This window comes from Erythranthe guttata, chromosome 11 (assembly GCF_056151865.1).
Source record: "Erythranthe guttata isolate IM_541 chromosome 11, IM_541, whole genome shotgun sequence".
Lineage (NCBI taxonomy): Eukaryota > Viridiplantae > Streptophyta > Magnoliopsida > Lamiales > Phrymaceae > Erythranthe > Erythranthe guttata.
The window spans coordinates 564,203-587,142 of record NC_142543.1 but is presented as its reverse complement, the minus strand read 5'-3'; the positions used below and the strand labels follow the sequence as shown (position 1 = coordinate 587,142).

At 31.3% G+C, this 22,940-nt stretch overlaps 3 protein-coding genes across 4 annotated transcripts; all 3 read left to right on the top strand.

The window, feature by feature from the left end:
• The first annotated feature begins 5,813 nt into the window (after nucleotides 1-5,813).
• Nucleotides 5,814-9,893, top strand: LOC105976705 (N-acetylglucosaminyl transferase component family protein / Gpi1 family protein). 2 transcript variants are annotated; one of them, XM_013001966.2, is made up of 9 exons: nucleotides 5,814-6,235; nucleotides 6,791-7,165; nucleotides 7,255-7,395; nucleotides 7,469-7,569; nucleotides 7,646-7,864; nucleotides 8,148-8,642; nucleotides 8,761-9,179; nucleotides 9,305-9,401; nucleotides 9,487-9,893. In XM_013001966.2, the coding sequence occupies exons 1-9, from the start codon at nucleotides 6,047-6,049 to the stop codon at nucleotides 9,620-9,622; spliced, it is 2,172 nt and encodes a 723-aa protein (XP_012857420.2). In that variant the 5' UTR covers nucleotides 5,814-6,046; the 3' UTR covers nucleotides 9,623-9,893. The 2 variants fall into 2 exon arrangements, with proteins under 2 accessions (XP_012857420.2, XP_088681227.1); XM_088825101.1 differs by having other exon boundaries at nucleotides 5,876-6,235; nucleotides 6,803-7,165.
• A 328-nt stretch (nucleotides 9,894-10,221) lies between these two features.
• On the top strand, nucleotides 10,222-13,363 carry LOC105976707 (triacylglycerol lipase SDP1). The gene is made up of 3 exons (XM_013001967.2): nucleotides 10,222-11,664; nucleotides 12,161-12,304; nucleotides 12,376-13,363. Exons 1-3 carry the CDS (start codon nucleotides 10,222-10,224, stop codon nucleotides 13,054-13,056), a joined length of 2,268 nt encoding a protein of 755 aa, XP_012857421.2. The 3' UTR covers nucleotides 13,057-13,363.
• A 2,401-nt stretch (nucleotides 13,364-15,764) lies between these two features.
• LOC105976531 (Calcium-binding EF-hand family protein) lies at nucleotides 15,765-16,840 on the top strand. The gene has a single exon (XM_013001767.2). The coding sequence runs from the start codon at nucleotides 15,968-15,970 to the stop codon at nucleotides 16,592-16,594; it is 627 nt and encodes a 208-aa protein (XP_012857221.2). The 5' UTR covers nucleotides 15,765-15,967; the 3' UTR covers nucleotides 16,595-16,840.
• The last annotated feature ends 6,100 nt before the right edge of the window (nucleotides 16,841-22,940 follow it).

Below are 22,940 nucleotides of genomic sequence, written 5' to 3'. Positions count from 1 at the left end.
ATATTAGGATTAGGATTATGATTATGATTAAGATTAGTATTAGAATTATAATTAAGATTATGATTATTGATTAGTACTACAATTAGAGACATGTATTAGTATTATGATTATGATTAGCATTAGGATTAGGATTATGGTTAGAATTATAATTATAATTGTAATTAGAATTAACATTAGCATTAGCATTAGTATTATCAGTAGTAAAATTATTAGGATTATAATTAATGTTAGAAATAGGTTTAGGATTAGAATTATGATTAGGATTATAATCATGGTTAATGTTATATATGAATATGATTGGGAATAGGATAAGGATTTGGATAATATTAGTATTACACTTATAATCAACATAAGCATATCCAGATTAACATTAACATTAAAATTAGTATTAGAATTAGAATATGTACATTAGCATTAACATTAACAATATTAACATATTAGTATAAGAAATGGTATTAATATCAGTATTAATATTAGTATTAATATTAGTATTAGTAATAGTATTAGTATTAATATTAGTCTTAATATTAGTGTTAATATTAGTTTTAGTATTAGTATTAATATTAGTATTAATATTAATATTAATATTAGTCTAAATATCAATATCGGTATCAATATCAGTATCGGTATAATTATCGATATCGACATTAGTATCGGCATCAGTATCGGTATGTGTATCGGTATCAGTATCAATATCAATATCAATATCAATATCAATATCATATCTGTATCAGTACCAATATCAGTTTCAGTTTCAGTATTTGTATCCGTATTAGTATTAGTATTAGTATCAGTATCAATATCAACATTTGTATCAATATCAGTATCAGTATGAGTATGCGTATCAGTATCAATATCAATATCATTATCAGTATCGATATTAGTACCACTATTAGTATCAATATTAGTACCAATATCAACATCAACATTAATATCAGTATTAGTATGAGTATCAGTATGATTGTTAGTACTTGTATGAGCATGAGTATCAATATTAGTATGAGTATCAGTATTGTACGACGAGTATCAATATGAGTATCAATATTAGTATTAGTATTACTATTAGTATCACTATGAGTATCGGTATTAATATCAGTATCAATATTGATATCAGTATTAGTATTAGTATTAGTATTAATATTAATATTGCTATGAGTATCAGTATTAGTGTAAGTATCAGTATTAATATTAGTATTAATATAATATTACTATGAGTATCAGTATGAGTATAGTATTAGTATCAGTATCATAATTATTATTGTTATTAGTATCAGTATTAGTCTTAGTATTAATTAGTATTAGTATTACTATTAGTATTAATATTAGTATCAATATCACTATTAGTATCACTATAAGTATCAATATTATTATTAGTTTTAGTCTCAATATTAGTCTTATTCTTAGTATTAGTATTAGTATTAGTATCAATATAACTATCATTATCAATGAAAGTATCGGTGTTATTATCAGTATTAGTATCAATATTAGTATTATTCTTAGTATTAGTATTAGTATCAATATGAATATTAGTATTAGTACGTATTAATATTATTATTAGTATTGGTATGAGTATGAGTATTAATATTAATATTAGTATTAGTATCAGTATTAGTATTAATATTAGTATCTATATAATATATAAAAGTTGAATTGCATGCCTAATTGATTGACATTTGTCAATTTCAAATGATGACATGTCCTTAATTTCATCCCATGTGGCAAATTGATTGGTGAAAATAAATCATCAAAAAACATGTCACCATTTTCCAAAATTAAAAAGATATTTAATTATTTTATTATATATTTATATCATACCATTTATAAAATGCTCTAAATATATCAACTTTATTGGAAATTCTAAATAGTTTTATTTTTTAATTTAATTTTAATAGTAATTAATTTAATTTAAATTTATTTAAATTCAATTTAAAATCTTCACTTATTAAAATTGTATGATTGATGGTGTTACGAAAATTGTGTATTTTAATTCATAAACTTGGATTTATATAAACAAAATATTGCATAATAAATCATTTGATATTATACATTTTACATGAACATGACCAGATAATATGTTTATCTTTTTTACTAATTTAATATCATATTGGTAATTACCAAAATTTCTCTAATGTTTGCTTCCATCTTACATCGACTCCCTTATGGTATGATTTTTCACGGCATTTTTTTTTTATTATGTGGAATATTCACCGAAAAATGCAGATTCTACCCTGGACACGACATTTGTTTATGGTACTTTTCAAAGACAAAAATTACCGTGAGGGGGACTTTACACGAAATATTTATTCTTCTTAAATAACATTTTCACAACTTTTTAGTACTACTATTACCTCCCCTAAGGATAATTTTTGTATTTAAAAGGTAAGATAAAAGAAATGTCACGTCTGCAAGGGTAGAATCCACATATTACATGGAATAAAATAGATTCCGTAAAAAATCACACCATAAGGGGGTCGTGTAAGACATAAACAAACATCTGGGGATTTTGGTAATTACCGATAAGTGGGGTGTGTTTTCCGTAATTTAGCCTAAGTTCATGAGGATTTTCGTAATTTATCATATTAACAACAATTATCGTTCTTTTCACGTCTTAACGTTTGCTTATACCCTTATATTATTTTAAATAATTTAAATGTCAGTTTGATAATATAATTAAATATTAATTTCTAATATATTTAATATGTGTTTCTTCATGTATCAGGTACCACATATACGGAATTTGATATAAAAGTTGCGCGATTCAATATAATTGTTTTTGATACAAAATAATAGATAATTGCAACAACATTGATGCAAAATCAGAATTAGGATTGTGATTAGTATTTACATTAGAATAAAAATATAATTAATATTCTTTGAATTAGTATTAGTATTAATACTATGATTAGGATTCGGATTAATATAGTATTATCATTAATATTAGGATTAGGATTATAATTATGATTAAGATTATTATTATAATTATAATTAAGATTATGATTATTGATTAGTACTACAATTAGTGACATGTATTAATATTATAATTATGATTAGCATTAGGATTATGATTATGGTTAGAATTATAATTAGAATTAACATTACCATTAGCAATTGTATTATTAGTAGTAAAATTATTAGGATTATAATTAATGTTAAAAATAGGTTTAGGATTAGAATTATGATTATGATTAGAATCATGATTAGTGTTATATATGAATAGGATTAGGAATAGGATAAGGATTTGGATAATATTAGTATTGCAATCATAATCAACATAAGCATATCCAGATTAACATTAACATTAAAATTATTATTAGCATTAGAATATGTACATTAGCATTAACATTAACAATATTAACATATTAGTATAAGAAATAGTATTAATATTAGTATTAGTATTAGTCTTAATATTAGTATTAGTAATAGTATTAGTTTATTAGTAGTAATATTAGTGTTAATATTAGTTTTAGTATTAGTATTAATATTAGTATTAATATTAATATTAATATTAATATTAGTCTAAATATCAATATCGGTATCAATATCAGTATCGGTATTATTATCGGTATCGACATTAGTATCGGTATTGGTATCGGCATCGGTACCGATATCGGTATCGGTATCGGTATCAATATCAATATAAATATCATATCAGTATCAGTATCAATATCAGTTTCAGTTTTAGTATTTATATCCGTATCAGTATATGTATTAGTATCAGTATCAGTATCAACATTTGTATCAATATCAGTATCAGTATGAGTATCAATATCAGTATCAGTATCAATATCAATATCAGTATCAGTTTCGATATTAGTACCACTATCAATATCAATATTAGTACCAGTATCAATATCAATATTAGTATCAGTATTAGTATGAGTATCAATATGATTGTGAGTATCTGTATGAGTACGAGTATCAATATTAGTATGAGTATCAGTATTGTATGAGTATTAGTATGAGTATCAATATTAGTATTAGTATTACTATGAGTATCACTATGAGTATCGGTATTAATATCAATATCAATATCAGTATTAGTATTAATATTAGTATTAATATTAATATTGCTATGAGTATCAGTATTAGTGTAAATATCAGTATCAGTATCAGTATTAATATTAGTATTAATATAATATTACTATGAGTATCAATATGAGTATAAGTATTAGTATCAGTATCATAATTATTATTGTTATTAGTATCAGTATTAGTATTAGTATTAGTATTAGTATTAGTATTAGTATTAGTATTAGTATTAGTATTAGTATTAGTATTAGTATTACTATTAATATTAATATTAGTATCAATATCACTATTAGCATCACTATAAGTATCAGTATTATTTTTAGTATTAGTATCGGTATTAGTCTTATTCTTAGTATTAATATTAGTATTAATATTGATATCAATATAACTATCATTATCAATGAAAGTATCGGTATTATTATCAGTAATAGTATCAATATTAGTATTATTCTTAGTATTAGTATTAGTATCAATATGAGTATTAGTAGTACGTATTATTATTAGTATTAGTATTAATATTGGTATTAGTATTGATATGAGTACGAGTATGAGTATTAGTATTAGTATTAGTATCAGTATTACTATTAGTATCAGTATTAGTATTAATATTAGTATTAATATCGGTATTAGTATTAATATCTGTATTAGTATTAGTATTAGTATTAACATTAGTATTAGTATTAGTATTAGTATTAGTATTAGTATTAGTATCAATATCACTATAATTATCAGTGTAAGTATTAATATTATTGTAAGTATTAGTATCAATATTAGATTTATTTTTAGTATTAGTATTAGTATCAATATGAATATTAGTATTAGTATTAGTTTTATTATTAGTATTAGTATTAGTATTGGTACGAGTATGAGTATGAGTATTAGTTTTATTAGTATTAGTATTAATATTAGTATTAGTATTAGTATTAGTATTAGTATTAGTATTAGTATTAGTATTAATATTGGTATTAGTATTAGTATTAGTATTGGTATTAGTATTAGTATTAGTATTAGTATTAGTATTAGTATTAGTATTAGTATTAGTATTAGTATTAGCATTAGTATTAGTATTAGTATTAGTATTAGTATTAGTATTAGTATTAGTATTAGTATTAGTATCAGTATCAGTATCAGTATAAGTATTAATGTTTGTATTAGTATCATTATTAGTATCGGTATTAGTATTAGTATTAGTATTAGTATTAGATTAGTATTAGTATTAGTATTAGTATCAATATTAATTGAATTAATATCACTATTGGTTACAATATTGGTATGAGTATTGGCATCGGTATTGGTATTAACATTGGTATCAGTACTAATAGTGGTGTATACATCATATCTCTTGCAATATTTATAAGTTTTATTGTTGTTTGAGTATCGTGCCTCACTAATTGAACGTCATTAGTCATAAACTTGCAGATTATTTGAATATCTATTGTGTTACTTTTCTGCTACCGTGTTTGTTGTTTGTTACCTTAATTATTTTGCAGAAGATTCACATGGTGTAGTAGATTGCAATCCAAGAAATAGAGTGATACCATATGTTTTAAACGATTTCACTGAATCTTGATATCGTCTTTTGCGCGCTTCATGTTTTTTTATTTGTAATATTTAACTTAATTTTATATGTTACAATTCTAAATTAAAAGATAAAGTTTGTTTTTTATTTCGTTCTATTTTGTTTTACTTGAATTGGTATTGTTATAAAGAGATAATCGTTTACATAAGTTTATTTTTCTTATTTTGAAACTGACCTCCGTGCAACGCACGGGTGAAATACTAGTAGTACAACAAAACTCAATTGTTTTGATAATAATAATAAAACTCATTAATTAATAATTATATTAGCACTTTAACAAAATTAAATAAAAAATAAAATAAAAATACATGTGCTAGACTCGGGTTTGACGGCCCTCGATCCGCTATTGGCCGCCGGCAATACTCGCAGCAAAATCACGCCGATCTCAAGTTTCTAGGTTTTGCGGCGGATGAAGGGTAATTGATTGAGCTTGCAGAAATGGGAAGAAGACGAAAGAAGTGTAGGCTCTGGTGGCCGAATAATCTCTTCTCCCAAACTCCGCCTAATTCCAGTTTTTTGTTCGGGTGGTTTTTTCCCTCATCGGAAGTTTCACTCGATGTTGTCGTGGCTTTTGCCTCCGACGAACCGAAAATTACTTCCTCGATGAATCGCCGTTCTGATCTTCAGGTACACACTTCGGTTCCAGTTTGAAATTATTAAATATAGCTATTCTTCATATTTGTTGGTTGATGGTGTTAGATGTTGTTTATATCTCGACATTTTGTATGGGTTAGCTTAATATGTAGGTTTATTCAGTTCATTTTCATAAATTGAAACTCCAATTGCACTATCGATTTTCGGCATTGGTGTTCCGGTACTGTCCGAGATGTCGAACTATACGCTTATCTTGATTGGAGTTTGTTTTCTGGGAGTTGGAGGTCTCAATTTGATATTCGAGATGTAATGCTGTTTGAGTTTCACTCCGTCGGAAGCAAATTTATTACTTCCGGCGAGAATTTCAAAATTTATTTGGGCTACATTTGCGGGCTTTTGTGCATGCATGTGCAGGTTTGGGTGGATGAATTTCTCCTCAGCTTGAATTTGTAGTGACTCTCCAAACAGTTGCTGAATATGGATTATATTTGATAATTAACTTGGATATTCTGTTATATTTGATAATTAACTTGGATATTCTGTTATATTTGATAATTAACCTGTATTCCGTTGCTTTCTTTGTTTAAGGAAATCCTTCAGAGGATAAATGAGAAAATGCCTTCACTTCTTCAAGATAAGAGCAAATTCTCTCTACTGGGATATTTGGAAGGAGATGTTAGTGGAGACAGCCAGTTGGTCGGAAGTGGAAATGATAAAAATAAATCCGTCAACTCAACTAGTGATGAGTATCAAAATACATGCAAGAGTAATCATCGAAGTGGGAGTCGTGGGTGCTCCAAACATGATGTGGTATTAGAACAATGTAAACATGTTGCTCTAGAAAACATGTGGATAGAGCTTGTATTCGGTTTTTCTGAAACATTGGATGGGAGAGTCATTGTCATCCCCAAATTGGATCATCTACATTTGAACAGTGAAAGAATATCGCATCTAGATCTCCACGTATGTAAGTCATGGTCACCTGTACAACAAGCTTTTTTATTTTTTCCGTAGTTTTATTATAGATTAAATCAGTCTCCTGTTAATTCTAGGTAATATTTTATGAAGTACCCACTTTTGGTCTTCACCACTATTCCCTGGCTACTCGTAGTTCATCCAACCTAGTGGGATCTCCTTGCAAGAAACCGAAGTGGTTTGACGACCTTCACCAAAGAGATTCACTGCCTGACTTGGTAAATATTCTTAATAATATCTGTCAAATACGAGTTTCACTATCTGAATCAGTTTAATTGTCATTATGAAAAGGATAGCGTCATCCAGGCAATTAACAGCGCGAATGCAGCTCAAGTGTTGTTTCATGGACATCGTCATGCTGAGCATGGTCTTCAGTTCTTCATTGTTTGCATGTAACTAAAATAAACCTTTCATCAATTTTCCTCTATTTTTTGTTATCAACGTGACAGCTTCTTTATGACTTGTCAGGTTCTCCTTCACATGGCAACTATTTGCTGTATTTGTCGCTTCACTCTCGACTGCCATTTACGTTGTTCTTCAGTCTTCCAGTATTCTTTTTAGTTTGTTGTCCCACACATATATAGATGTCATATTGGCCAAAGTATTTCATAGTACCGTGAAGAATATTCAATTCCGCTGCTGTCAACTCTTGTATTGGCCTATCTTTCTCCAGGATCAGAGTCTAAGGTAACACAACAATCTGGCTTCTTCAATTATTTTTGTGAACATCAATTATTTTTTGTGAACATCATAATTAAGTGTATTAAGCAGTGAACTATTTCATGTTAACTGAATATGCTCGTGCTATTGATTGGTTGATTATAATTACTAAAACATTTAAACAAAATGGTGTTCTGCTATTATTAATCAAACCATGTATTTTGTGATGCTTTGTTAACTTTCTATGGTTCTCGTTTCCAGAAAAAAAAGGAATGTTGAAATGTTTTATTAATATTTTCCATTTATGTAGGAGTTGGTCATCTGTTGAGTTCGCAGAGAAAGCTGCACTACACAAGCACTTAACATGGTCAAATGTTTTGGTTGATGTTCTTCTAGGAAATCTTTTTGGCATTCCCCTATGGTTTAAGGCAGAACCTACTTGGTTATGGGTTACGAACTTTGCTCATGACTTCACTAACGTTTGGTTACGTTCTGGGTGTGTATGGCTGATGGGCAATCCAGCTGGTTTTAAGTTGAATACCGAGCTAGCAGGAGTTCTTGGCATGATTTCTCTTAACGCCATTCAAATTTGGTCTACACTTTGGGTTTTTATGGGTTTTCTCTTTCCTTATTTCACCAAAGGACTTGCTCTGTGTGGGATTATTTTTGGTTTAACTTCAGCGGCAGCTCTAATCGTCGACATAATTTCACTAGTAACTATGCATGTTTTGGCTCTTCATTTATTTCTTTCACTTCTCTATTCGACTCAGATACAGGCGGTATCAGCTTTGTGGCGCCTTTTCAGGTAACAAACGTAGAAAAAAACATGTAACATTAATTGTGTTTACGATATGCTTGTCTCCAGTCACTGCATCAACACCCAGGTATTCAATCTAATGAGAAAATTGTTAAATTGATTGCAGGGGTATAAAGGGTAATCCTCTGCGCCACAGATTGGATAGCTATGATTTTACAGTTGAGCAACATGTAGTGGGCTCCCTCCTATTCACCCCGATTTTACTTCTACTACCAACAACATCCGCATTCTATATCTTTTTCACCATTTTGCACACATCTGTGAGCTTTATGTGCATAGTTGTCGAGGCTGCTATATCTTTTATCCACGCCACTACATATGCTAAAGTCTTCCTTTGGTTGAAAACGAGAAAAAGATTCCCATCTGGTGTATGGTTTGAAGTTGCATCATGTCAAATTTCGGATACTGAAGCTGTTAATGGCAGTAATTCATCCCCTGGGGAGCTGCATAAAGCAGATTACGGAAGTAGCACTAGCAAATCCACTATTTTGGTTTCATTTCTGCAAAGCAATTATTTGAACTTAGGTACGACAAAATTGAATATTGCTTTAGACCTAGTTATTTTCCTATTGTCTAGATGGTAACTAATTTTTGAAACCTTCAATTGTGCCTCGTCTTATTAGTTTGCTCATTTGCGACACGTGTTACAGGAGAGGTAGCCTGGCCAGAATACAGATACTTGTCGTATTCAAGTTTGTCGGAGTCATCTATTGGCTCATCAGCTTACGGGCTTCTCGTTGGAAAAAGGTATTCATCCAGAAAACTTCTAGAAAAGTTAATTAACCGTCTCCTCTGGTGCTAATTTTGTTCCCGATGTTTTTTTCACGTGCAGCACTCTATACGCTCCTGGGCCTAGTTTCCCTATGAAATTGCCGTGGATAGTAATACCCTGGAAAGAATATTGGCGTCTTTGCCGTGATTCAGTTTATGCATGCAGGGAATATCCGTTTAGTAATTCACTTCAATGACAAAATATCGGTTCTTGATTTTTTCGCCACTTCTTTGAATGTCGGATTTTTTTTGTTCATAATGGTTTTGATATGTACCCTTGTTTCAAATCCTCCATTCAGATGCAATATCAGTTTTTTAGTTAGAATTCAACTTAATATATATTAGCAAAAATATTAATTAATATCAGATTTCAGAATCATATATATATATACACGATGATCACTGTCCCTGTCATGTATTTGTCTGACAAAACCATTGCTGTAATAATATATCAAATGCTTGTTTTTTCTTTTTTCTTTTTTCTTTTTTCTTTTTATTTATTATTTATTTATGTTTGTTTCCATCATATATCTATCTGTAGTTTTCTTACATGCTGTATTAGTCCAGCAGGCGTCACTTGTTTTGTATATAAATTGCTGCAAAAGGATATATCGTTATCTAATCTGATCCTATTTTTGCAGATCCCAATACTTTTGTCTGACTATTTTTATTTCAATAATTATCCAAGCTGCTCCTTATTTTATGTATAGTGTATACATACATATTCTTGCTTCTCTCTCTGTTTTAATCACCAATTTGCAGGATAGAACACATATATTTGAGCAGAAACGAAATCATGGATGTAATAAGCAACGAGGCAAGTGTCGACCCGTTTTCGATCGGGCCATCGACCCTCGTGGGTCAAACCATCGCGTTCCGGATCCTACTATGCAAATCCATATCACACTTGAAGCACCAAATCTTCATTACATTATATTCCCATCTTCAGAAACTGAAGAACCACCTCTCCCCTCTAATCTCATGGCTTCACCCTCGAAACCCACAAGGCATACTACTCCTCGTCACACTAATCGCCTTCCTGCTAAAACGATGCACAAACGTCAAGACCAGAGCAGAAATGGCTTACAGGAGAAAGTTCTGGAGGAACATGATGAGGTCAGCCCTAACCCACGACGAGTGGGCCCATGCCGCCAAAATGCTCGAAAAGGAAACCCTCAGAACAACCTCCAACAACCACCAAGAAAACCTCTACGATGAAGAGCTCGTTAAAAACAAGCTCCAAGAACTCCGCCACCGCCGCCAGCAGTGCTCCCTCCGTGACATCATCTTCTGCATGAGGGCCGATTTGGTCCGAAACCTCGGTAACATGTGCAACCCCGAGCTCCATAAAGGAAAACTCCACGTGCCTAAATTGATTAAGGAGTACATAGATGAAGTCACCATGCAGTTGCGAATGGTGTGCGACTCCGATTCGAACGAGCTTCTTCTAGAAGAGAAGCTCGCTTTCATGCACGAAACGAGGCACGCTTTTGGCCGGACGGCTTTGCTTTTGAGTGGCGGTGCTTCTTTAGGAGCTTTTCATGTTGGGGTGGTGAAAACTTTAGTCGAACACAAGCTTTTACCGAGAATAATTGCGGGTTCGAGTGTGGGGTCCGCTATGTGTTCGGTTTTGGCAACTCGATCTTGGCCGGAGCTACAGAGTTTCTTCGAGGATTCCTGGCATTCGATCCAATTCTTCGATCAAATCGGAGGGATTTTTACGGCTTTCAAGAGAATCATGATGCATGGGGCGGTGCACGAGATTCGGCAGTTGCAGATGATGTTGAGGCATTTGACCAACAATCTGACTTTTCAAGAAGCGTACGATATGACGGGGCGGGTGCTGGGTATTACAGTGTGTTCGCCACGTAAGCACGAGCCGCCTAGGTGTCTCAACTACCTGACTTCTCCACATGTCGTGATATGGAGCGCCGTGACGGCTTCGTGCGCCTTTCCGGGGTTGTACGAGGCGCAGGAGCTTATGGCGAAGAATAGGAGTGGCGAGATTGTGCCTTATCATCCCCCGTTTAATGTGGGGCCCGTTGAAGAGGGGGGTAAAACGGGGTTTTCGTCGAGACGGTGGAGAGATGGGAGCTTGGAGATTGATTTGCCTATGATGCAGTTGAAGGAATTATTTAATGTGAATCATTTCATTGTGAGCCAGGCCAATCCTCATATTGCACCTTTGCTGAGGTTGAAGGAGATGGTTAGAGCTTATGGAGGCAACTTTGCAGCTAAGGTATATATATATATACACATTTATAATAACACCTTGTGTTTACTCTAATTGTCAAAAAGCTCCCCGTGTTATAGATATTAGCAATTTTGCCCATGTGATTCAATTTTATTAGCAAAGTACCCCCAAAAAATGCACCATTTAGGGAGTTGTGTGCTTAAAAAATGCATCACAGGGAGTTATTTGCAAACAGGGGTACTAAATGCAATAAACTCTACTTATATATGTTAATGATGAAACAATTTTGAGCCATTATCTTAAATAATGTCCTAATTCTTGTGATCGATCAGGGAAATTAGATGCTACACCTGGTTATTTACAATTGGTGAATTTAAACCGTAGATCTACACATAATCACACACACACTCATGTGTATGTGTGCTTAGTGCGTAGTTATTTAATCAAATCTACAGGTCAAATCCACCCGGTATAAGTAACTAGATGTAGCATCTAACTTCCCGATTGATTATGCAATTAAATAGTATTATCATTAATGCAGCTTGCTCAACTAGCTGAGATGGAGGTAAAACACAGATGCAATCAGATATTGGAGCTTGGTTTCCCATTGGGTGGTATTGCCAAACTCTTTGCTCAGGATTGGGAAGGTCATGTTACTGTTGTAATGCCTGCTACTTTAGCCCAGGTATGTATATATACATATATATGTATATATATAATGTTTGATTGAGACAAAATGTAATCTTGTGATTGCAGTTATCGAAAGTAATACAGAATCCATCGTACGTGGAGCTACAAAAGTCGGCAAACCAGGGGAGAAGATGCACCTGGGAGAAGCTCTCCGCAATAAAAGCAAACTGCGGGATCGAATTAGCGCTCGACGAATGCGTCGCCGTTTTGAACCACATGCGCAGGCTGAAGAGAAGCTCCGAGAGAGCATCCGCAGCCGCAGCCGCATCTTCTTCCCACGGTCCGACGAGCAGCGTAGCGAAACTTAACGCCTCCAAGAGAATCCCTTCATGGAACGTCATCGCCCGCGAGAACTCCACCGGATCGCTCGAGGAAGACCTGGTCGGACGGAATTGGCGGTCGAATCACAGCGACAGCGAATCGGAGGCTAGCGTCGTGGACCCCGCTTCCTGGACGAGGACCGGCGGGCCGTTGATGAGGACGACCTCGGCCGACAAGTTCATCGACTTCGTGCGGAATTTGGAGGGTCCGACAGCGAGCATTACGGTGGGTGAGGGTGATCTCTTGCAGCCGGAGAGAATCGAAAACGGAATCGTTTTCAACGTCGTGAGGAGGCGATCGTCTCCGCATGATTCGGCTGCTGATCTTGTGGAACAGGACAGCCTTGAGAATGAATCCATGTCTGAAAACGGAGACGATGTTGTCGGGGAAGACGACGTTTGTGTTGATGCTGACACCGCCACGTAGCAACTTGTTGGTTGGAAGAGATGGATCAAAGGAAGGTTCAAGGAAAGAAGCTCCAAGAAAAAAGGGTATGGACAGAGAGTAGTCAAACATCAATCTATGTATGTATTGCATTTTGTCATTTGGTAATAATTCAGTGTTTGGCGCCTTTTGTTTGCTACTGTGGATTAGTCCCCCTACATACTTCCAAGCTTTGTTTACATTTTGATTTTGATTTTTTTTTTTTTAAATTATCTTTTCAATTTTGCATGAAATTAAAGTGTATCGATTTTTCAAACTAACCATGCTAACTAATATATTCATTTACACACATTCATACAAGTATTTGTATATATAAATAAATTATTAATGACACACAATAAGCTTAATCAAGAGCATATGTATTCAACAGCCAGCGTGCATATAACTCGACTGATTTTGAAATGATAAGTTGGTGCAAAATCCTACGATCGAGCGGTGAGTACCCCAATGTGAGAATAGTAATCTCTTGGCAATAAATCAATCCTAAATATTTTTTTACAAAACCTTTTAGAATCAAATATTCATATAAAAAATAAATAGAAAAAGAATTATGATTAGATAAAATTGTTTTTCAAGCATAACAACTAGGAACCTTCTTGTTAGGTACCTATCAACATTAATCCGGGAACATGTTTTAGTAAGTACTAGAGTATAATTAGCTTATTATTTATTTATATTTGAAATTATATTATACATTAATATTCATAATATATCATACTTATAAGTGTACATTTATAATTGAAAACAACAATTTAAAATTAACCAAAAGAATACATTTATTACACATGTTAAAATTATTTTCTGAAATGTTAAATGTCGTTTTAATTTTACTAATGCCGTTTTGACTTCGAACCTGATTTTGACATATTTCTATTTTGATTTTGACAAAATTCGAAACATGAATATTGTAGCCATTTGAGTTAGCTCTCTAATACAATTTAAATCCGCTAGATTGGATGTCGTGTGACAAAGTTATGCATGAATGAGTCACATTTTGTATTTTAGATACTTCAATACATCAAAGTTGTGGACAGTATCCATTGATTCATGTATATCTTTCTCGTCCGACATCTAATTTTGGTGATTCAAGTTGGATTAGAAAACTAACTCAGAATACTACAAATTCTATTTTTCGGATTTTGCAAAATTCGCCATTAAAAATAATCAAAATCACGTTTGAAGTCGTAACAGTATTATTAAAGCTCGAACAACATTTATCTTAGGGTAAAATTCATTTTGCACCCCTGTACTATGAGAAAGGTATCGTTTACCCCCCTAATGTACGAAAAACATCAAATACCCCCCTGCCGTTAACTTTTTTCTTGAATCAGTTAGTCAAATCCTTTGACCAACCGTTATAAAGACCCGTTGACTTTTTTTGACGAAATTACCCCCAATAATCCCTAAGACCTAATTTTTCCACTTATTCGGACTTCTTTTTTTACTCTTTTCAACATTTTTTTTCACTCTTTTCACCCATTTTTTTTCTTTCGTTCTTGAATTCTTCATTACCCCTCCGACATACTTTTCACCACCATTTGTGAATCTCCATTTATGATGAATCCTAATAGTAAACAATTGGTCACTCATTATTCCTGCATAAAAAAAGAAAAATCAAATCGATAAAAAATAAAGCTTTGCAAATTATGATCCCAATACCCAAAAAAAAAAAGTGAAAGTCCCTAAAATGTAAAAGAAATCTTAAATCAAAAGAAAACTCTAATGAACCGCAAACTTAAAACAATGATTTACAGACTTTAATTTGCATAAGATTTTTTTTAATCTGAGTTGGAGAGATTGTACACTCAGCAAAAGAAAAAAAAAACATTACAGGTTCATTGAAAATAAAAATTCATTTTAAGTCCAAGCATAAAAAATGTCATACAGGTTGAGAAATCTGTTACTATGGCAAAACTAAAAAAATCAATAAAGTTGAGAATTCAAACAAGGTATTACGCCTGCTATTTATATAGCAATGCAAAAAATTACATCTGCTATTTGAAATTAAACATAAACCCCTAAAATCAAACTTAACACTAAAATCGATAAAATTCTCTACTTTGAACGAATTCTGAAAATTGTCACTAATCCATAAAATACACCTTATTTTTAGTTAAAAACGTGCCCTTAATCCTCTAAGTTCATCGTGTTGAAGAACCCCAAAAAAATCAGTTCACCCAAATGTTAATCCCGTAATTGGGAAAGAAAAAGAAAAAAACCTAAAACGAAAATCCGTACCTTCTTCTAGGGTAAGCATCCCTCGAATATGCTCATACAGTTTTTTCAACAAATTTCACAAAAATCTTGAGAATTATATGAATCTTTTGGGTGTTGTTTTCTTGCAAAATCGAAAAGATGGAGAAGACCAAGAGAGAGAGAGAGAAAGTTGTATAGAGAGTAAATAACGTGAAAAACTTTAGGAATTCTCCAAGGCGTTTAAAACAGGGTACAATAGTAATTGCACACTCAAATTTAACACTGTTAAAAATTTGACCATTGACTGTCAAATGTAGGGGGGTATTTGATGTTTTCCATACATCAGGGGGGTTGGGGTAAACGATACATTTCTCATAGTACAGGGGTGCTAAATGAATTTCACCCTTTATCTTATATATACTTGTAACTTAAAATATAAAGCAAAGAAAAAAAAACCTAGAATTTTTTTTTTTTTTTTTGTTAGTTTTGCTTCAAGATCACAACACACACACTCTCTCTCTCTTCTCTTTCTCTCTCTAAGAAACTTCCAGGAAGCTGGCTATGGCTGCCTACAGTAATACTCTCCGTCCATTTAACTCTCCCTTGTTCTTTCTTTCTTCCACCAATTACTCCATTTAATTTTATCTTTCTTTCTTCTCCAACGTGTTGGATTTTCAGATTTTTCGTTAATTACACCATGAAACTCAGCAAGATCATCCCCGGAAACCTATTCAAATCGAAGAAGAAATCCCGCTCCGTTTCCAGATCGGAAGCGTCGTCGTTTGGCTCGCAGACGACGGCGTCTTCATCTTCAACCGAGGACGCCTTCATGAATCCCAACGGCGGCTTATCGACTCCGACAAGCGTGCTCCCCTCCGCCGACCTGTGCTCGGAGCTGAAACAGGCGTTCGAAATGATCGACCGAGACGGCGACGGGAAGATAAAGAAGGAGGAATTGGAGGGGCTGCTCAGCCGGCTCGGAGCCGAGCCGCCAAGCCGGGAGGAACTGAAGTTGATGCTGAGCGAGGTGGATAGGGACGGCGACGGGTGCATTAGCCTGGAGGAGTTCTACGCGATCGGGTCGGCTTTCGCGCCGCCGACTTGCGACGGCGAGCTGAGGAGCACGTTTGACTTCTTTGACTCCGATCGCGACGGGAAGATAACGGCGGAGGAGCTGTTCAGGGTGTTCGAAACAATCGGGGACGCGCGGTGCACGTTAGAGGATTGCCGGCGCATGATAAGAGGCGTGGACAGAAACGGGGACGGGTTCGTGTGCTTCGAGGACTTCAGCCTTATGATGGACCAGCACCGCAGCACCAATTAGATAAGATGATTTAATTAGCATCATGAATTATTATTAATTATATAATTAAGTTGATGATTCGGATTTTAATGATGTACGTTTCAATTGTTGATATTGTGGAATTTCATTTGGCTTTGGCGCTCTCCACGTGGCATTTGGCAATCTGCTGTACCTTCCACGTGGCAGGTTACAATCAACCTGGTCTAATAGGTGTGCATGGCTCTGTATTAAAGTTTCAAATTTATGTATACATGTTTCCATACAAAATTAAATAAACTAGTACTTCACCCGTGCGGTGCACGGAGCATTGATGATTCAACTGATATTCGATAATAAAAACGTTCTCGAAATAGTGAAATGAATGGTTAATATGCAACACAAAGTAGTAAACAAATATCATAATACTGTTTTATTAGTATTAATCCTAATTATAATCCTCATACTAATACTAATGTTAATTAATACTAATACTAATATTATTACTAATATGTTAAAACTAATATTAATTTACTAATAACAATACTAATATTAATACTAAAATCAACACCAATTTCAATACCAATACACTTACAAAATCAATATCATTACTAATACCAATACCATTATCATTACTATAGTCATTACCATTATCATTACCATAGTCATTACATTACAGTCTCATTGCCATTGCATTACCATGACCATTACTAACATCAATATCAATATCAATACTAATATTAATACCAATAACAATACCGATACCAGTACCGATACCAATGCCAATGCCAATGCCATAGCAATACCAATACCAATACCATTACCATTACCATTACCATTGCCATTGAGATTACCATTGCCATTGCCATTGAGATTACCATTGCCATTGCCATCCATTACCATATTATTACCATTACTGTTACCATTACCAAGACAAATCTTAACACTGATCTGATAATAATACTATTACTATTAGTCATACAAATGCTAATGTTAATCCTAATATGCTAATGTTAGTGGTACCAATATCATTGTCAATGCCAATGCTAATCATAATCCTAATGTTAATGTTAATGTTAATGATAATATTAATGCTAATCTTAATACACTAATTAATGCCAACGTCAATCATAATACGTTAATATTAATGTTAATCCTAGTATGCTAATGTTAATGCTAATCATAACCCTAACCCTAATTATAATACTAATGTTATCCTTGATCCTAATATTAATACTAATCCTTATCATATTTCTAATCATAATCATAATCATAATCCTAATGATAATGCTAATCTTAATTATAATCATAATCATAATCCTAATAATAATAGTAATCCTAATAGAAATCAAAATGTGTTCATGCAAACGTTAATCTTAATAATAATCCTAATATGCTAATGATAATGCTAATCCTAATCCTAATCATGATCCTGATCCTAATTCTAATCATAATGCTAATACTTACTAATCCTAACCACAATGCTTATCCTAATACTAATATTCATACTAATATTAATCCTAATATGCTAATGCTAATGCTAATCATAACGGTAACACTAATACTAATATTCATACTAATATTAATCCTAATGCTAAAGTTAATACTATTGATAATCCTAATATACTAATGCTAATGTTAATGCTAATGCTAATGCTAATGCTAATGCTAATGCTAATGCTAATGATAATACTAATTCCAATGTTAATTATAATCCTAATATGTTAATGTTAATATTAATGTTAATGCTAATTGTAACCCTGATCATAATCATAATCCTAATCCTAATGCTAATGCTATTTTTAGTTCTAGTTATAATCCTAATCTTAATGTTAATGGTAATGCTAAGCCTATATGCTAATGATAATCATTATCGTAATATGTTAATCCGAATGTTACTGTTAATTCTAATTATAATTGTAATCCTAATATTAATTAATTATAATCATAATGCTAATGTTAATTATAATCCTAATTCCAATCTTAATCATAATACTAATGCTAATCATAATCCCCATACGCTAATGCTAATGACAATTTATAATATGATAAGGCTAATGCTAATTATAGTCATAATCCTAATATAAATCATAATCCTTAGTTAATCCTAATACGAATTATAATCATAATTCTAATCCTAACCATCACACCTGTTACTAATAATAATACGCTAATAAAATCATAACATTAATGGTAATACTAATATGTTGTTGCTAATCGTAATTTGCCAAAGCTAATGTTAATGTTAATCGTAATATGCCAATACTAATATGTTAATGCCAATACTAATAGGCTAATGCTAATGATAATGCTAAAGATAATCCTAATGCTAATGCTAATGATAATCATAATCTACAAATACTAATATGCCAATGCTAATGCTAATGATAATCATTTTCCTAATATGCTAATGCTAGCTCGTGGAAAAGCTAATACTAATGTTAATCATAATCGGAATATGTTTGTGCTAATGTTAATGCTAATGCTAATTTTAATATTAATTCTAATTATAATACCAATCATAATTCTAATGCTAATTTGATGATAATGTTAATGTTAATGTTAATGCTAATTATAATCACATTATGCTAATTTTAGTGCTAATGTTAATCCTAATCATAAGTTTAATCCTAATGATAAAGGTAATTATAATTCTAATCATGCATAATTCCAATCATAATGTTAATCATAATTCTAATACTAATGGTTATGTTAATGCGAATCATAATTCTTATACGCAATGGTAATTGCTAATGATAATTATAATATGGTAATGTTAACGCTAATGCTAATCCAAATCCTGATAATATTAATCGCAACCTTTAGCATAATCCTAATACTAATCATAATCATCATCATAATCATAATCCTAATCACAACACTATCCATAATACTATTACTAATACGCTTATGCTAATACTAATATGCTAATGCTAATGCTAATCATATTCCGAATACTGATGTTAGTGATGATGCTAATGCTATTCACAATCTGTTGATTTTAATTCTAATTAACTAATATTAATACAATAATATTATTATTAAAGCTAATGCTAACGCTAATGTTGAATTATAATCTTAATCCAAATTCTAATCCTACTACTAATCATAGTCCTTAGATTAATCTTACTACAAATCATAATTCTAATCCGAGCCCTAATCCTAATCATAACACTATTGCTAATACTAATACTAATATTAATACTAATACGCTAATGATAATGGTAATAGTAATGTTAATACTAATATGCTAATGCTAATACTAATATGCTAATGTTAATGTGAATCATAATCCTAGTACTAATGATAATGTTAATACAAATATGCTAATGTTAATGTGAATCATAATCCTAGTACTAATGCTAAGGCTAATGTTGATCTGCTAACGCTAAAGCTAATGCAATCCTAATATGCTAATACTAATATTAGGGCTAATTTCAATCATAATCCTAATATGCTAATGGTAGTAATGGTAATGCTCATAGTAATGGTAATATAATGTTAATCATAATCCTAATATGTTGATGCTAATGCTAATGCTAATCCTAATCATAATCATAAACCTATTCGTAATGCTAATATTTATTCTAATCGTAATCATAATCCTGATCCTAATGATAATGGCTATGCTAATCCTAATATGCTAGTGCTAGTGTTAGTGCTAGTGCTAGTGCTAGTGCTAATGTTAATGCTAATATTAATCATAATTCAAATATGCTAATACTAATGCTTATGTTAATCCAGATAATAAGCTTAATCTTAATCCTAATGTTAATGTTAATTCTAATTCGAATCCTAAGGTTAGTCCTAATCATACTACTATTGTTAATGCTAATGTTGATCATAATTCTAATACGCTGATACTAATGGTAATTATAATATGCTAATGCTAACTCTAATCCTAATGATAATACTAATCATAATCCTTTAGCCTAATTCTAATACTAAATCATATTCACAATCATAATCCTAATCCTAATAATGATTCTAATCATAATTTAATACTATTTAAGTTCTATCATAATCATAATTCTAATCATAATACTACTACTAATACTAATAATAATACTTTTATTAATATTTATACTAATTACTTTTATATACAATAAATAAAGGGATGCAAATAAAATTTTCGACAAAGTAAAATGTTTAAAGGGACACAAATAAAATTTTCGACAAAGTCAAATGTTTCAATTGGGTTATGCTACTACCGTTACATAGAGGTATAACATATAAAACAAATAGGAATTAAAAAAACATAACAATAGTCAATAAAAAAATAAATTAAAATATATGAATACATAAAAAAAGAAAAGAAAAGAAAATCGTAATACTGACATTATTATAAAGTGCGAGGTAAATAGCTAGGGTGAAGAAAAATATTACAAAATATTCATTACTTCAAAGAATTCATATGCGTAAATTTCAATATATTAGTCAATACTTCTAAAACATAAACAAAAATGAAAAAAACATTAATAAAAATAAATAAATACGCATCTCATCCTTGCATATACTAATGGATAAAATATAGGTATCTATAAAAATTCAAAATCACGAATTTACCGGACACGTAATTTAATGGGATAACAAATGGATGCCATTAAAAAAAGGTTAAAAATATTTAGAAAAGTAAACAGTGAAATCAAATGAACAGTAAAAATAACAAAAAAAAATAACAATGAAACAATGAACAACAAAAATAATAAAAAAATAATAACGACAATAATATGAAGAATAACATGAGAACAAATATAGTAAAATTATTGAAACATGAGACCTGTTTTCAGTCACGGACATCTCTATGTCGCACTCTCGAGGGTTAAGAGTCGAAGTGGCATAAATATTTTCATTAACTCGAAATCTGGTGATACGACCAATGTTACAAATAATGTTGTATACAAGGAAGTTTTTTAGCGTATATGAAGGTAATTATTTATACAAAAAATTACAATATTTATTGACGACCTTTATTATCTATTATTTTTATGTTTGGTTATTCCTCATTCGTAGGTTTATTTTAATTGTACTAGGAACTTGCTATGGACTCCGCTCGCTAAATTTGATGAAGGTAATCTTTTTACAATAATTTTATGCAATGAAAAAGTTATATTGGTAACAATTTACATATTTCGTGTGACCATTTTACAACATATGCAGGTCAGTTGCATTGTATTGGATTTGTTGCATTCGTTTAGGGCGGTTGGTAGCAAACAATTCAAGTTTTCAACGTTCATGTCACTATGGTTGGACAAGTTTGGGACCAACTATATATTCGTTCTTTTGTATGAGAAAATTAAAACATTCGATGTTTAGTTTTTTTCACTTATTTCGGCTTATTTTGAACTTACACAATACAAATTATTTTTATTTTTGAATATGTTCTACTTCTTTCTTTTACTTATTAACAATTAATATCACTATTTTGAGAACCTTTTTTATTATTCAATATTTGTTTTACGATGAATACACCGTGCATGGCTCTGTATTAAAGTTTCAAATTTATGTATACATGTTTCCATACAAAATTAAATAAATACTTGTGACTTTGAGTTCCATTTTTCTTCAAATTTATTTTCTTTTTATTAATTTAGTGGAGTGTTTTTTGTATATGCTCTGCGTATTTATTAATTTTCTTGTGACATAAATTGTGATTATGAATTAATTTAATTAATTAATTAATTAATGATCTGTTCTACATGGATTTGGGTCCATAAAGCCCACATTTTATTGGATAAGGCCTATTAAAAAATGGGGTATAATATATAAGGCCCAAAATAAATAAACATGATGTTTAATTTTGGGAAAACAAAATATTTTCGGAAATTAAAATCGGATCAGAAATCGAAATTTAATTTATATTTCAATGAAGTTCATAAAACATTAGGAAAAGTGAAAAATTGGGAAAAATACAGTTTTCGTCTTTCACATTAGCACCGATGTCACATTTGATGTTCCTCGTGTTTCAAAAATTCAACATTTTTAGTCATTTCGGTCAATTTTACGTCAAAACCAATAGAATCAAGCATGTGCCCATCATGAGTAAACTGACAGACTAACGGTAAATTGGCGAAAATGACCAAAAAAGTTAAATTATTGAAACATGTAGGACCAAATGTGTTTTTTTGTAAATATAAGGAACCAAATGTGAAATCGGTGCAAACTTGAGGGATGGAAAATGTAAATTTCCCTGGAAAATCGAAACTTTCGAAATTCAAAAAGAAAAATATTATTCTAAAATCATTATTATTCTTAGTGACTATCCATTAAACAACCTTGATTAAATTTTGATTTTTGTAGTATTCAATTCAATTATTTTAATTAATTTGTGTTTAGAGGATAATGTTGAGGATTAAATAATAAATAAATAAAATTAGTGCCTTCTATTTGC